At 39.2% G+C, this 14,972-nt stretch overlaps 1 protein-coding gene across 4 annotated transcripts in view; it reads left to right on the top strand.

Annotated features, from left to right (window-relative positions):
- Positions 1 to 14,972, top strand: part of ZNF148 (zinc finger protein 148) — a 52,073-nt gene that overhangs the window by 27,812 nt on the left and 9,289 nt on the right. The window contains exons 4-6 of one of the 4 annotated variants that reach the window (XM_038421652.2): positions 7,484 to 7,607; positions 8,254 to 8,337; positions 14,852 to 14,970. In XM_038421652.2, the coding sequence (XP_038277580.1) occupies positions 7,484 to 7,607; positions 8,254 to 8,337; positions 14,852 to 14,970 (327 nt within the window). Of the gene's footprint in view, positions 1 to 7,483; positions 7,608 to 8,253; positions 8,338 to 9,384; positions 11,028 to 11,300; positions 14,971 to 14,972 lie in introns of those variants that run through there. The other 3 variants (XM_043504965.1, XM_043504966.1, XM_043504964.1) reach the window with 3 other exon arrangements.

Below are 14,972 nucleotides of genomic sequence, written 5' to 3'. Positions count from 1 at the left end.
CTCCTGCAGGGTCTATTCAGGCAGCCAGGGGAGAGGAAAGTCCCTGTGGCGCAGCGAGTGGGGGGGCGTGTCTGGGGATGCCCTGGCTGCCCAGGGATGTTCGTCCTGGCTGGGCATGGGAGGGAGGAGGAGGAGGATGGAGACAGAGTTCCCCCTCCGCTGCCCAGAGAAGCTGGCACTGGGTCAGATCAACCCTAGGAACTTCCCCTGCCTGTAGGAAGCTCTGCACTGTGGGGGGAGAGTTGGAGGGAGGGGCTAGGTGCAGGGGGTGAGGCACAGCAGGGCGGATGTCCAGATGCATGGGGGTTGCGTGGACGGGAAGCAGCTCCCCCTACAGTGACCCTCTTCCCCCACTTCCTGGTCCTATCGTTCCTCAGCTACTTTACGGGGAGCTGCTCCCCCTGTCTGCCCAACCCCTGTGTATCTGGACCTCCCCGCACCAAAATCCCGCCTGCCAAGCCTCACCCTACTTTCCCCATGTATCAGCAGCCCCCTACACCCAGAACCCCACAACAAGTCCCTGTGATCCAGATCCCTCCCAGATACCCCACCAAGCTACCCACACCAAATTGTACCACACAGAATCCTGGTACTCTTGAAGGAATTCTGCACCAAAATTTAAAAATTCTGCGCCAAAAAATTAAAAATTTTAAAAATCTGCAAAATTTTATTTGGTGAAATAACATAACGTAATCTCAATTTGGGTAATTTATTTCAAAATACTTGTCAGCAAATAATTGAAAATAGTGTGATTATATTGTGTTATTTTGACAAAATTTGCAGAATTTTTAATTTTTTGGCACAGAATTCCCTTAGGAGTAGTATTCTTATTTGTGTTAGAAGTTCTCATGAAAACTGTTGTTCTACATTATTTTGAGAATTTGTTTTCCAGATCTACTGTCAAGAGGGATATAGCAATTTTACCCATCTGCCTGTGTCACTGGGTAGCTTGCCCTTTAAATGAGGTGGCGCATAGGGGTCAGCCCACTCTGCCAGATGGCATGGCCTTTTAAGATTTTGAGTACTTGTGGCACCTTAGAGACTAACAAATTTATTAGAGCATAAGCTTTCGTGAGCTACAGCTCACTTCATCGGATGCATTTGGTGGAAAAAACAGAGGAGAGATTTATATATACACACACACACAGAGAACATGAAACAATGGGTTTATCATACACACTGTAAGGAGAGTGATCACTTAAGATAAGCCATCACCAGCAGCAGGGGGGAGAAAGGAGGAAAACCTTTCATGGTGACAAGCAAGGTAGGCTAATTCCAGCAGTTAACAAGAATATCAGAGGAACAGTGGGGGGTGGGGTGGGAGGGAGAAATACCATGGGGAAATAGTTTTACTTTGTGTAATGACTCATCCATTCCCAGTCTCTATTCAAGCCTAAGTTAATTGTATCCAGTTTGCAAATTTAATTCCAATTCAGCAGTCTCTCGTTGGAGTCTGTTTTTGAAGCTTTTTTGTTGAAGGATAGCCACTCTTAGGTCTGTGATCGAGTGACCAGAGAGATTGAAGTGTTCTCCAACTGGTTTTTGAATGTTATAATTCTTGACGTCTGATTTGTGTCCATTCATTCTTTTACGTAGAGACTGTCCAGTTTGGCCAATGTACATGGCAGAGGGGCATTGCTGGCACATGATGGCATATATCACATTGGTAGATGCGCAGGTGAACGAGCCTCTGATAGTGTGGCTGATGTGATTAGGCCCTATGATGGTGTCCCCTGAATAGATATGTGGACAGAGTTGGCAACGGGCTTTGTTGCAAGGATAGGTTCCTGGGTTAGTGGTTCTGTTGTGTGGTGTGTGGTTGCTGGTGAGTATTTGCTTCAGATTGGGGGGCTGTCTGTAAGCAAGGACTGGTCTGTCTCCCAAGATCTGTGAGAGTGATGGGTCGTCCTTCAGGATGGGTTGTAGATCCTTGATGATGCGTTGGAGAGGTTTTAGTTGGGGGCTGAAGGTGATGGCTAGTGGCGTTCTGTTGTTTTCTTTGTTGGGCCTGTCCTGTAGTAGGTAACTTCTGGGTACTCTTCTGGCTCTGTCAATCTGTTTCTTCACTTCAGCAGGTGGGTATTGTAGTTGTAGGAATGCATGATAGAGATCTTGTAGGTGTTTGTCTCTGTCTGAGGGGTTGGAGCAAATGCGGTTATATCGTAGCACTTGGCTGTAGACAATGGATCGAGTGGTATGATCTGGATGAAAGCTAGAGACATGTAGGTAGGAATAGCGGTCAGTAGGTTTCCGATATAGGGTGGTGTTTATGTGACCATCGCTTATTAGCACCGTAGTGTCCAGGAAGTGGATCTCTTGTGTGGACTGGTCCAGGCTGAGGTTGATGGTGGGATGGAAATTGTTGAAATCATGGTGGAATTCCTCAAGAGCTTCTTTTCCATGGGTCCAGATGATGAAGATGTCATCAATGTAGCGCAAGTAGAGTAGGAGCATTAGGGGACGAGAGCTGAGGAAGCGTTGTTCTAAGTCAGCCATAAAAATGTTGGCATACTGTGGGGCCATGCGGGTACCCATCGCAGTGCCGCTGATTTGAAGGTATACATTGTCGCCAAATGTGAAATAGTTATGGGTCAGGACAAAGTCACAAAGTTCAGCCACCAGGTTAGCCGTGAAAGTATCGGGGATACTGTTCCTGACGGCTTGTAGTCCATCTTTGTGTGGAATGTTGGTGTAGAGGGCTTCTACATCCGTAGTGGCTAGGATGGTGTTTTTAGGAAGATCACCAATGGACTGTAGTTTCCTCAGGAAATCGGTGGTGTCTCGAAGATAGCTGGGAGTGCTGGTAACGAAGGGCCTGAGGAGGGAGTCTACATAGCCAGACAATCCTGCTGTCAGGGTGCCAATGCCTGAGATGATGGGGCGTCCAGGATTTCCAGGTTTATGGATCTTGGGTAGCAGATAGAATACCCCAGGTCCTGGCTCCAGGGGTGTGTCTGTGCGGATTTGTTCTTGTGCTTTTTCAGGGAGTTTCTTGAGCAAATGCTGTAGTTTCTTTTGGTAACTCTCAGTGGGATCAGAGGGTAATGGCTTGTAGAAAGTGGTGTTGGAGAGCTGCCTAGTAGCCTCTTGTTCATACTCTGACCTATTCATGATGACGACAGCACCTCCTTTGTCAGCCTTTTTGATTATGATGTCAGAGTTGTTTCTGAGGCTGTGGATGGCACTGTGTTCTGCATGGCTGAGGTTATGGGGTAAGCGATGCTGCTTTTCCACAATTTCAGCTCGTGCACGTCGGCGGAAGCAGTCTATGTAGAAATCCAGGCTGCTGTTTCGACCTTCAGGAGGAGTCCACCTAGAATCCTTCTTTTTGTAGTGTTGGCAGGAAGGTCTCTGTGGGTTAATATGTTGGTCAGAGGTGTGTTGGAAATATTCCTTGAGTCTGAGACGTCGAAAATAGGATTCTAGGTCACCACAGAACTGTATCATGTTCGTGGGGGTGGAGGGGCAAAAGGAGAGGCCCCGAGATAGGACAGATTCTTCCGCTGGGCTAAGAGTATAGTTGGATAGATTAACAATATTGCTGGGTGGGTTACTGGAACCATTGTTGTGGCCCCTTGTGGCATATAGTAGTTTAGATAGCTTAGTGTCCTTTTTCTTTTGTAGAGAATCAAAGTGTGTTTTGTAAATGGCTTGTCTAGTTTTTGTAAAGTCCAGCCACGAGGAAGTTTGTGTGGAAGGTTGGTTCTTTATGAGAGTATCCAGTTTTGAGAGCTCATTCTTAATCTTTCCCTGTTTGCTGTAGAGGATGTTGATCAGGTGGTTCCGCAGTTTCCTTGAGAGTGTGTGGCACAAGCTGTCAGCATAGTCTGTGTGGTATGTAGATTGTAATGGATTTTTTACCTTCAGTCCTTTCGGTATGATGTCCATCTGTTTGCATTTGGAGAGGAAGATGATGTCTGACTCCAACGAGAGACTGCTGAATTGGAATTAATTTGCAAACTGGATACAATTAACTTAGGCTTGAATAGAGACTGGGAATGGATGAGTCATTACACAAAGTAAAACTATTTCCCCATGGTATTTCTCCCTCCCACCCCACCCCCCACTGTTCCTCTGATATTCTTGTTAACTGCTGGAATTAGCCTACCTTGCTTGTCACCATGAAAGGTTTTCCTCCTTCCCCCCCCTGCTGCTGGTGATGGCTTATCTTAAGTGATCACTCTCCTTACAGTGTGTATGATAAACCCATTGTTTCATGTTCTCTGTGTGTGTGTATATATAAATCTCTCCTCTGTTTTTTCCACCAAATGCATCCGATGAAGTGAGCTGTAGCTCACGAAAGCTTATGCTCTAATAAATTTGTTAGTCTCTAAGGTGCCACAAGTACTCCTTTTCTTTTTGCGAATACAGACTAACACGGATGCTACTCTGAAACTTAAGATTTTGAATGGTCCTATACGTACATAATATAAGGCCTGTCCTATGAGATATTGATAGAGAGGAAGTGGTTCCAGGAGTAAGTAGTGCTTGCAAGGAAATTGCGAAGTGAGCTGTAGCTCACGAAAGCTTATGCTCTAATAAACTTGTTAGTCTCTAAGGTGCCACAAGTACTCCTCTTCTTTTTAAGGGCTGGGAGTCTTGGTGAGAGGGTGGGGCCAGGCTCTCCTGTCATCCAGGCAATTGGTGGTGAGCTGGGAGATGCAGACCAGTGTGAATGCTGTCTCCTTCCTCATAGCTGGGCAGACATCAGCAAGAGAAGGCTGGTCTGCTGAGGCTTCTGAGCAGCTCTTCTACTAAAACGCAAGCTAATTATTTATTTTATTTGGGTTTATGCAACAATTGAAATCACACAGGTGCTATAGCAGTTCAGTAAAATCACAGTCCCATAAAGAAGACCACACAATAGCATAAAAATAAGTGTATTCAGGAAATAGCCCAGCCAACAAATAAAGCAGCAAATCTCCCCCGCTCCCTCTATCCTTTTTGCCCCCCAGAAAAACCTCCTGAAACAAAACAAGCCTTTTCATTCTCCCAGGGTTACCTATCCCCCCAAATCTTCTTATATAGATGGCTTTTGTGGCATGCCTGAAGGGCTGACAGATTATAAATATTTCAGATAGAGTTCGGGAGCAAGTTCCAGGCTCTTGGGTCCCTGATAGCAGCACACCTCTCTCTGTTATAATGAGGGGGATCCAGCTTGAATGCCTCACCCTTTCTCCTCAGAGACCACACCTGTGGGAGGATTGTTTGGTGGGGGAAGTGGGTGTCCCTCTTACAGAAGACTTCATGGGCATTCATGTATGCTTCCTTTCTCTCTCTCCCTGTCTGCCCGCTCCATTCTTTTGAGATGAAGAGGGATTAGAAAAGCTTGAGGGAAATCCTTGAGCAGGGTTTGTATCAATCTTTTATTGGCTCATAAAAATTGGAATGGCAGGAAGAGCAGGATTGGTATGGCATAATCCCAGCATATTGGTCTTGATTTGCTGCTAATCCAACAGCTGGGTTTTTAAGTGTGGAGGTCACTTAATGCATTGAAATATTTTCAGTACTATTTTTCTTTTATTACTTGTCTACTTGAAAAATCTACAGTTTTTATTCATTTTTTACCCCCATTATTTTTTGGACTACATTTTGGCAAAACCACATTGGCAAAACTGATTTTCTTCATTTAAGGAGAGCTATAATGCAGTAAATTAAAAAGATTCCAGAATGTAGAGGAAAAATGGAGGAATATGAAATCTTTTTTTTTGTATAGTTATTTTAAAATGTCAGTAATATACATAATACATGTGATGAAATTTCATTGTTTTATAAAATATACTTTTTTATCTGACAGTGTCCGTTTAAGTAGTAGCATATTGTTACAGAACATAATTTTATAAGCATTGGACTTTACAGATCTATAAGGCCCCTGCAAACATATTAATGTGCTTATTGATAAACATGTGAGTAATCCCATTGGTTTCAAGTGTGTGTGCTTGATCAGAGCCTAAACTGTCTGTGAGGTCTGCTGTAGCAGAACGAGCAGCTAAAATTAGAACAATTTTCAAAGTAGGTCCTATAATAAGAGTTAATACTGAGTTTATCCACAATCACAGAGCAATGGAATGGCTCTTTTGCTTGCTCTGTTAAAATATCCTGACTATTTAGAGTGCCAGCATGCTTTCCTCTTCGGTTTTTATAGTTAGAGAGCTAATCACTATTTATTTGAGATTATTCTGTTATAACACACTATTATAACACTGTTTTCAGTCACATAAAACTTCCTGAAAATTTCATTTGTTGGGCTGCCATTTTCCTGCTGGTGTCTTCCCAGTGGTGTTATTTTGGGCAAGTTTGAGCAAAACTGTACTGAGCTGTATCAAATGTGGGAGAGGTGTGGAAATGAACTTTCCCTAGTATTTAAAAAAATTCTTGCAACTTAAACAACAATCTACCATGGCATCAAAATTATTGAAAGTAGAAAGCTGAATTTGGCAGGAAGATCTTCTAAAGGGATACACTAAGTGAGGAAGGGCTCTGTAAAATGAACGAATTAGGAGGGATCCAAGGTGGGTTTTTTTTGTTTTTTATCATCTCCACATTACAGAATATTGGGAGAGGTTGTCTTGTGGCCACTTAGCATACAATAGTGATATAAAAGCCTGCTAAGTACTGTACCATGACATTATATCAAAGAATTAGAAAGCCAGGCTAAGGGAATATAATGGAAAATAACTAAATAATTAAAGGTTTCAGAGTAGCAGCCATGTTAGTCTGTATTCACAAAAAGAAAAGGAGTACTTGTGGCACCTTAGAGACTAACAAATTTATTTGAGCATAAACTTTCGTGAGCTACACATCCGATGAAGTGAGCTGTAGCTCACAAAAGCTTATGCTGAAATAAATTTGTTAGTCTCTAAGGTGCCACAAGTACTCCTTTTCTTTAAACAATTAAAGAGTCACTGTGATACTTCTGTACTGACATTTTATAAGTAACTGGACAGGGGTATAGTTTTATTAGTCCAGTTCTATTTTTAGCTATGATGTGCAGTAGCAGACAGGTTATGTGGTTACTCGGGGATAAGCTTTTATACATCTTGACAATCATACAGTCTTGCTTTACTTCCACAAAGTTCACACAGCATTCCACTTATCCTTTAAAATATGATCATCTATGGGTCTGTGCCCAAAGATGGTATGGTTACTTTACCTCCTTCCCAACAGATGGAGAAAGTAAACACTGACATTTAAAGTGACTCCACTCTGAATAGGGAAGCTGTAAGTTGGTTTTCCATCAATTGCTTTTGTCTCCAGCAGCTGGAAATATCTCTTGACAATTGATGATACACAAATTTGGAACAGGCAATTGTTGCAAATGTAAAACCAAAATCCTATTGGTGTAGATTTATAGAAGTTAGCACTATTTTTACCTGAAATATTTGAATTGTCTGCATTATTAATTCATTTTATGTTTTGATTTGTAGTTAATAAAACATCTTTAGTGGGTAGTGTGAGAACAATTTTACTTTTTTTAAAATAGATCCTTACAATAAATGAGGATGGATCACTTGGTCTGAAAACCCCCAAATCTCATGTTTGTGAGCATTGCAATGCTGCCTTTAGAACCAACTACCATTTACAGAGACATGTCTTCATTCATACAGGTACTGCTTAACTTCACTTGTTTTTTCTACTATATAAAGATCTGTTTACTCGCAGTAAAAATGTTTTCAGCCCTATGCGAATTTCAGTTCTAAGAGTAGGTAACTTGGCATCTAAGCTTAGAGATTCCATGCACCAAAGTGTCAAAAGAATACCAGAAAAAATCAACATATGTTCATTACATTGAGGCTATAACTGTTTACAAGGTTTTTTTCTTTCTTTATGAGAAAGTAATGGGTTGACTTGTAGCCTAAGTGCCAATATTGATCCCTTTGTAAAATGTGCTCTAGATGCTTATTTGCCTGATGAGGTATCTATCTCTGGTTCGGAGAAATGAAAAGGTACTTATCATTATAGTAGCTTGCCGGAACCCAAAATGCAGACTTATGCCAGCATCATAATTGATCTTGTTCTTGAAGAAATTACAGCCATTTTGGCTCCAACTCCTCCATGATTGTGTTAATGTGACTCATGGGGAGAATTTTGAAGTCCATATAGTTAGTAGGGATAAATTTTTTGGTATTAGACTATTGTGGAATCTGCTCAGATGCTGGTTTCTTATAGATAACTATTTTATTCCTCAAAGTAATCATCAGAAACAACAGTTTGTAGTTATTAACTTATGGATGTGGAATTATATTGTTCAAGGTGAAAAACCATTTCAGTGCAGTCAATGCGACATGCGTTTCATACAGAAGTACCTGCTACAGAGACATGAGAAGATTCATACTGGTGAGTATAGTGCCTTGAGTATCTTTGTTGGGGTGCTTAAAGAACTGTTTTCCAAATCAGGCCAGGTTTCCAATAATAAGTGTGCAGCTTAATATCCTGTTGGAGTTTGTTTTGATTTTAACATATATGGTACAAAACATTTAGAAGTGATTTTAGTTCTGTGCTTTAGCCTTGCTTCTCTTTTCTTTGGCTGCAAAGTGAGTGTCAACTGTAGTGAGCAAATGTGGGAATTAAGTATTCTTCTTAAAATAGTCCCACAGTGGCAAATCATAAAGTTTGTTTAACAACCCATGTGTTTTTCAATCTTCTCTTTTGTCATATAAAACTGACTTTTTCACTGGGGTCTTCATAATTTAGATGATTTCTTATTTCCTATTGAATTAAAGGAAAACTAACAGGACGGTAATGGCCAAAATGCCTAACCCTCAAGGTATTAGCATTAGTATTACTTTTCATTCTATTTTAAAAGTTTTAATGCAGAATTATTCTAATATATTTTGTGTGTGTGTGTGTGTGTGTGTGTGTGTGTGTGTGTATAGAGAGAGAGAGAGAGAGAGTCAAATAAGGCCCAAATTTTAAAACAAATGAGAGTTTATGCATATTTGTTTATTTTTGTCTTATTGCAATGTTCAAAATCACATTCTCTAACAGATTTGGCTTTATTGGGTTTTTGGCATTTTGGTGCATGGCCTTTCAATCCCTCTAAATATTTTGTGATATGGTCCTTTTGGACTGGATGCCAATTTCTCAGTCTCTTTTACAGAAAAGCAGAGTTGGTGAATGTGCAGTGTTTCTTGGCTGTAGCATTTAAATGGATATGAATGCTACTAATGTGAAGGTGTGTGTATGAAAGTTGAGAAAGTTAAAAACTCTGCAAAATGAATTTTTGAGTAGTGTACAGGGAGTTACATGCACAAGTACCCTGTTGTTAATGGGATTTGTGTCTTATGTTGCCATGAATCCAGACTTGGTAGGTTTCCTTTGGCCAGTCAGCCACAGAAGAGTCCAATGTTCTTTTTCTGTCCAATGGTTTTGCTCTGTTCCTAGTTTTTCCTCTGGCTCTGAATTGGTGAACTTCACTCTGGAGAAACTGCTGCCTTCACTCTGTGTAGATATTAATCTTGTCAAGAATTGATCACACCTTTTAAAAAAAAAAAAGACAGGAAAGGGTTTAAATGTCACTTTTTGCAGAATCATTTTTTCTGCAGATTATTCCCTGTACATGGCTTTGAAAATGAGACTGGATAATGTATCCAATTAGCAGCTAGGTACAAGCATTATGTAAATGTCATTAGTACAGTATTTTTGAAATTCAACATTTCCAGCCCTAGTGAGAAAGCTGCTATGTTGCTTTTAGAGTTGGTTTGTTTGTTTTATGCCAACTCTTGCATAGGTGTGTCTTTTGTGTATAAGAGTAAAAAACTGCAGTCTTAACAAATTAACCTTACTGTTTCCTGAACTTTTGGAAAAATATTTTCCCCCTCTCCTCAGCCTCCTACTAACTTAGCATAGTTTGGTAATTTTCTCTTGGAACTGGAATAGAGGATTTGGTTTAAACTATTAGAACCCTGGTGTTTTCCAGATGACAGTTAAATGAGTGATTAGGACAATCTCCACTGGGGTAATTCTCTGCTTTACTGACCATGCAGTCAGTAGGGGCTGGGGTGCCTTAAAATCTTAGTAAGTCCCAGTGAGCTGTTGTTATTATATTTATATGGCTTATTTGAAAAAAAGGAAATAACTTTTTGGTTGTCTTAAAAAGTTTTCTAAAGCTCATTTAGTAAATAAACAGAAACTGTAGTGATAGAATCTATGGGCCTGTGTTATACAGGAGGTCAGACTAGATGATCACAGTGGTCCTTTCTCGCTTTATAATCTGTGGATTTTGGTGTCCTGCTTCAGTTATAGTTTGGCTCCTTACAGTCTACGCACCTAAAAATCCTTCTGTATTTTAATTTAGATATGCTATTCTTCACCACTGGTCCTAAATTGTTGTCTAGTGTTGCGGTATGCTGTTCAACAGTTGCATACTGGGATCTTCCAAATAATTTACATTTTAAGATCACCTTCTATGGTTAGAAGATGAATACTGTCTCCATGATTTTACTCTGGGGGGAAAAAGTCTTTTCCTTGCACTTCAACTTCAGTACTGCCATAGATTCTTTTTGTCTGTAAAGGGTGAGAATCCATGGGAAGTGTTTCTGCCTAATTCTCCCTTTCTCTTTTGTAAACAGTTTTCAGCACCAGCTCCCTACCTCTGCATTCTTGCCTCACGTCCTAATTCTTTAATCCAGCTCACTTTACATTTTGAGTACAAAAAAATTTAAAAAATAGATAAAACAGTCTTGGGACTAACAAGACATCTGCCAAACATAATTGCTCAATCACTCTGTTTTTATGTTGCTTGCCTTTTCTACTCTTTTGTCTAAATTTTAGATGTTTAGATTGTAAGCTCTTCCTAGGCATTTGCTTGCATAACTGTTAAGCGTCCTGTTCACTACACTTTGTAGCTGCACTTTATAAATACAGTTTTAGAATTAATATTAACAGACTTCCAGTACAAACACCAAAACATCTGAGGTGATTTTTCCTTTATATGACTTAGATCAGTAACCTGCATAATATATTGTACATTCCATTTAAGTTATTCCTTCTATATGCAGTCTTTTCCCACTCAGTAACCCATTAAGGAAAATATGTCCTCAACTCTTTCCCTAGTTTAAGAGAAGAAGATTGTGTCTTAATGATCTTATCAATTCACATAATGTGTCCTGGTTCAAAAGTTGGATAGAATTTTACAAAAAGTCTACCTTCAGATTTCAGCTCTGTAAAATGGTTTACAGTAGGCATCAGATCATCTTAAGAATAGAAGATGAATTTTCTGATACATTTTTAATACTTTTCTAACATACTCATCCTTACAGAGATTTAAACCAGAGTTAACTGTGGTATTAACTTCACAGACTCACCTTCACAAGGTATTTCTTAATTTTATCTGGAAGAACATTATGCCACTCTGCTGAATAATATCTTCTGAGATCTAACAGCTCATTTGGGAACAGTTTCCTCAAATCAAGATTCCTCCTCTTTCCAGTCAAAATCTAGACAGAGATAATGTTTAGATTTGAAGGCGTACTTAGTGTATATCACAAAGGCCCCAAATTCTCTCTTATGATCTGACCCATTCACACTTTTCAAATGATGTAAAGGGGACAGATAACTGGGAGAGTAACCTACCAGCATATTTCCCCATTTCACCTCACGGAGGGCCTACCAGTTAGAGTAAAGCAGTGTAAGGTCTCTACAACAGTCCATTTATGCAGCCCCTGGGGCATGCTTGGGGGTGAGAGGTGTGTGAACAGAGCACTATGCTCCAGCCTTTACAGGCTGGCAGAATGACTTCTACAGGGATGTTAAAGCTAAAATAAGTTTGAGCTTTCTCTAGTGCTGTTCCCATTTGGGCTGGGGAGGCCCAAAATGTGGGAGGCAAAGCCACCTTTGCACCAACCCCAGAGTTAGGTTTTAAAGGGGGATTTAAATGACAGTAAGGGGGGCATTTGGTAGACAAGAAGCAGGAAGTTGTTCCAAAAGTAGGGACAATGTGATAGCACAAAATTGGGAATGGTAGGAAACAGGAAAAGGAAACAGCAAGGAAAGAGGATTGAAAGCAGGATAGGGAATGATGGGAGTGATATGGAGTATAAAACTAGAGCAGAAATATAGATGGGACCGAATTTTTAGGGCTTTGAAGGTAATGGTGAAGTTCTTGAACTTGATTCAAGAAGCAGGTAGAAGGTTAGGCAAAAATACAACACTATGGTAAAAGTGGTATAAACACCTAGATAAATAAGTGTGAAAGTACTGATCTGATTACAGTGAAAGTGGAGAGAGAGAGAGAACTTTAATAATGGCTAAACTGAGTAGACTGGAGTTGGAGAGGTACAAAGCTAGAAGGCCAGAGAGGAGAAATGTATGCTATTCAGTACAAGAGATGAACATGTAATGAGCAAGTGGGTAGTGAAGTAAACCAGATTTTGGTGATAGTATTAAAAAGGAAGAAGTAACAAAGGTTAGCAAGAGACTAGATGTGGAAGGAGGAAGAGAGAACTCAAAGACGATACTGAGGTTGTGAGCCTGGGGAGAGGGAGACAGGGAAGGAGCAGCAAAGAAAGCTCAGGATGGAAGATAAGTTCAGTTTTTGAGAGAATACATTTGAGATGGCAGCAGGCCATCCAAGAGGAGGTATCTGAGAAGCGCTGGAGATGCAAGACTCAGTAGCTGGCGTTGGAAGCTATCTATCTGCATAAAGGTGAGAGATGAAACCGTGGTAGCTGATGGGGTCACCAAGAGAGACAATATATAGATGATCTAAAAAGGTCTTTTCTTTTCTAGTTTCTATGAATCAAATTTCCATGATTTTACTGTAGGTGTGTCTAATTATATCACTGAATAATAAATAATACTCAGATAATTAAAATGTAAGTTTCAATAGTAGGCTACTTATAGTAGATGGAGAATCTGTTCACTACATGGATATTGGAAGGATGGTTACATAGAACGTATACAGTATTTATTTTTTTAATTTTGCATCATCCATTTGGAATTCTAAGTAATAATGAAGTAAAATTGCAGTACTATAAATGTGTCTTATATGAGGCTTTAGCCATGCTACCCTCATTTACATTAGTACTGGGATGTGGTTAAATTCCTCTATATTGAGTGGAAAATGTACCTCTGAGTATCAAATTCATAACTTAGTAATAATGAGAACAGATAACACAGTATCACAGAACCTCAGATGGAAAGGGTGGAACAATCTAAACCTTACTTCCAGAAACAAAGGAAGGATGCCAGTATTGTCCGCAATAACAAACATTGCGTTGTTTCCAGGACCAAAACCATGCAGATGCGGTCAGCAGAATCCCTGTTCTCTATCTCATTAAATCACAAGATTGCATAATAAATATTCAGAAAAAAGAACCATCGGTCACATCAACAATAAATAAGTTTGACATTGGAGAACAAAAAGATAACCAGATAATGCAGAGACTTAGATATGGTTATTGAGAAGTGATAGGAGTGCGATATATTATTTATGTCTAGATGCTGTAATTCCTGTTTCCTGAAGAGATCTATACAGAACCTTTACATCTATACAGAATCCACTCTGTATTATAATATCCTATTGATGATACTGGTTTAATTTATTTTTTTAATTTAATTTTGCCCCAGTCTCTCTCCATTATGAAAGATGGAACTTTTTCCCTGGACAAATACCAGGATCTCAGTAATTTTTTCTTCTTAAGAAACTAGTTTATATGGGAATATGTGTAATTAATTCATTCATTCATAAACACTAAAGTGCCATAGCTTTGCAGATTGTTTTGCAGTTACTAAAAAGACAAGATTTCTGCCTTTATTCTACAGTCTTGAAGCCTTAATATTACATCTATAATGCAAGAGATGTCCTGCTCTTCATGTGAATTCCATTGAATAACAGTGAGTTCCTGTAAAAGAGAGACACTCTGCAAGACAGGTAGATTTTTTTTAGGCTTCATCAGACAAACATATACAATGAAGATAGCAAAGGACAAAAGTTAAAACAAAGAGAGATAATCTGAGTTACTTTATAATGTGAATGGATATTTATACATTTTGTTTATTTTTAATTAAGAACAAATTAGGTGGGCGGTATAGGTAGCACAGAAGTGGAAATAGCATTCAGAATATGTTGTCTGAACAAATGAATAATATGACAAAGGGAAAGACTTCCATTTCCATTTGCCAGAATGAAAAGCTACAGAGATTTGCTGTTTTTAATTTAATTACCAAAAGAAAAGGTCAAGTGAACATGCCTTTTACTTATTATTGGAACTATTCTAGAAATCAAACCAAAATTCTTAAATTATTTAGGGCTATTATTTCAGCTTTTCATACAGATATGGAGAGAAAGAAGAGGGAGAACTATAGAAAATAACACAGATATTTTAAACTTTTTTAACCACTGACATCTTGAAAACTTGAATTTCTTTTTTAGAAAATAGTGTCAAATGGTGCAAGAAAAGTGAAAGATTTTAGGCCTTGTCATCAGTACAGTCTTCTCATTGTCCTAAATATGTATTTTTGGCAACAATTCATCTTGAAAAATATTTTTCTATCCTATGCAATCCTTAGTAACACTTTGGATATACAGTACATATCTGCACCTAGGGAACAGAGATGGCAATAGAAACTGGTTACTTAAAATTTCCCCTTTTTTAATTAGAATTTCTTGGTATATAATTCCCTTTTTGCTTTCCTTCATTATTCTTGATATATTAGTGAATACGAGGGAAAATTGAGACTTATATGAATGAACACAGATTGCTTTTTCAACAGGAGCATACTAAATCCTCTTCTCCGTTACTTTCAGTAGAGGCTAGTAATATTTGTCAAGGTTATCATATGGAATAACCCTTTGTATTTCTGTTTTTATTTTGTTTAAACTATATTTTAATTTAATGACTGTTTTTAGGTGAAAAACCATTTCGCTGTGATGAATGTGGTATGAGGTTCATACAGAAGTATCATATGGAAAGGCACAAGAGAACTCATAGTGGAGAGAAGCCTTACCAGTGTGAATATTGTTTGCAGGT

The sequence above is a fragment of the Dermochelys coriacea genome, chromosome 11, assembly GCF_009764565.3.
Source record: "Dermochelys coriacea isolate rDerCor1 chromosome 11, rDerCor1.pri.v4, whole genome shotgun sequence".
Classification (NCBI taxonomy): Eukaryota; Metazoa; Chordata; order Testudines; family Dermochelyidae; genus Dermochelys; species Dermochelys coriacea.
Note: the sequence above shows the minus strand (reverse complement) of the source record. Positions and strands in the feature narration are given on the sequence as shown.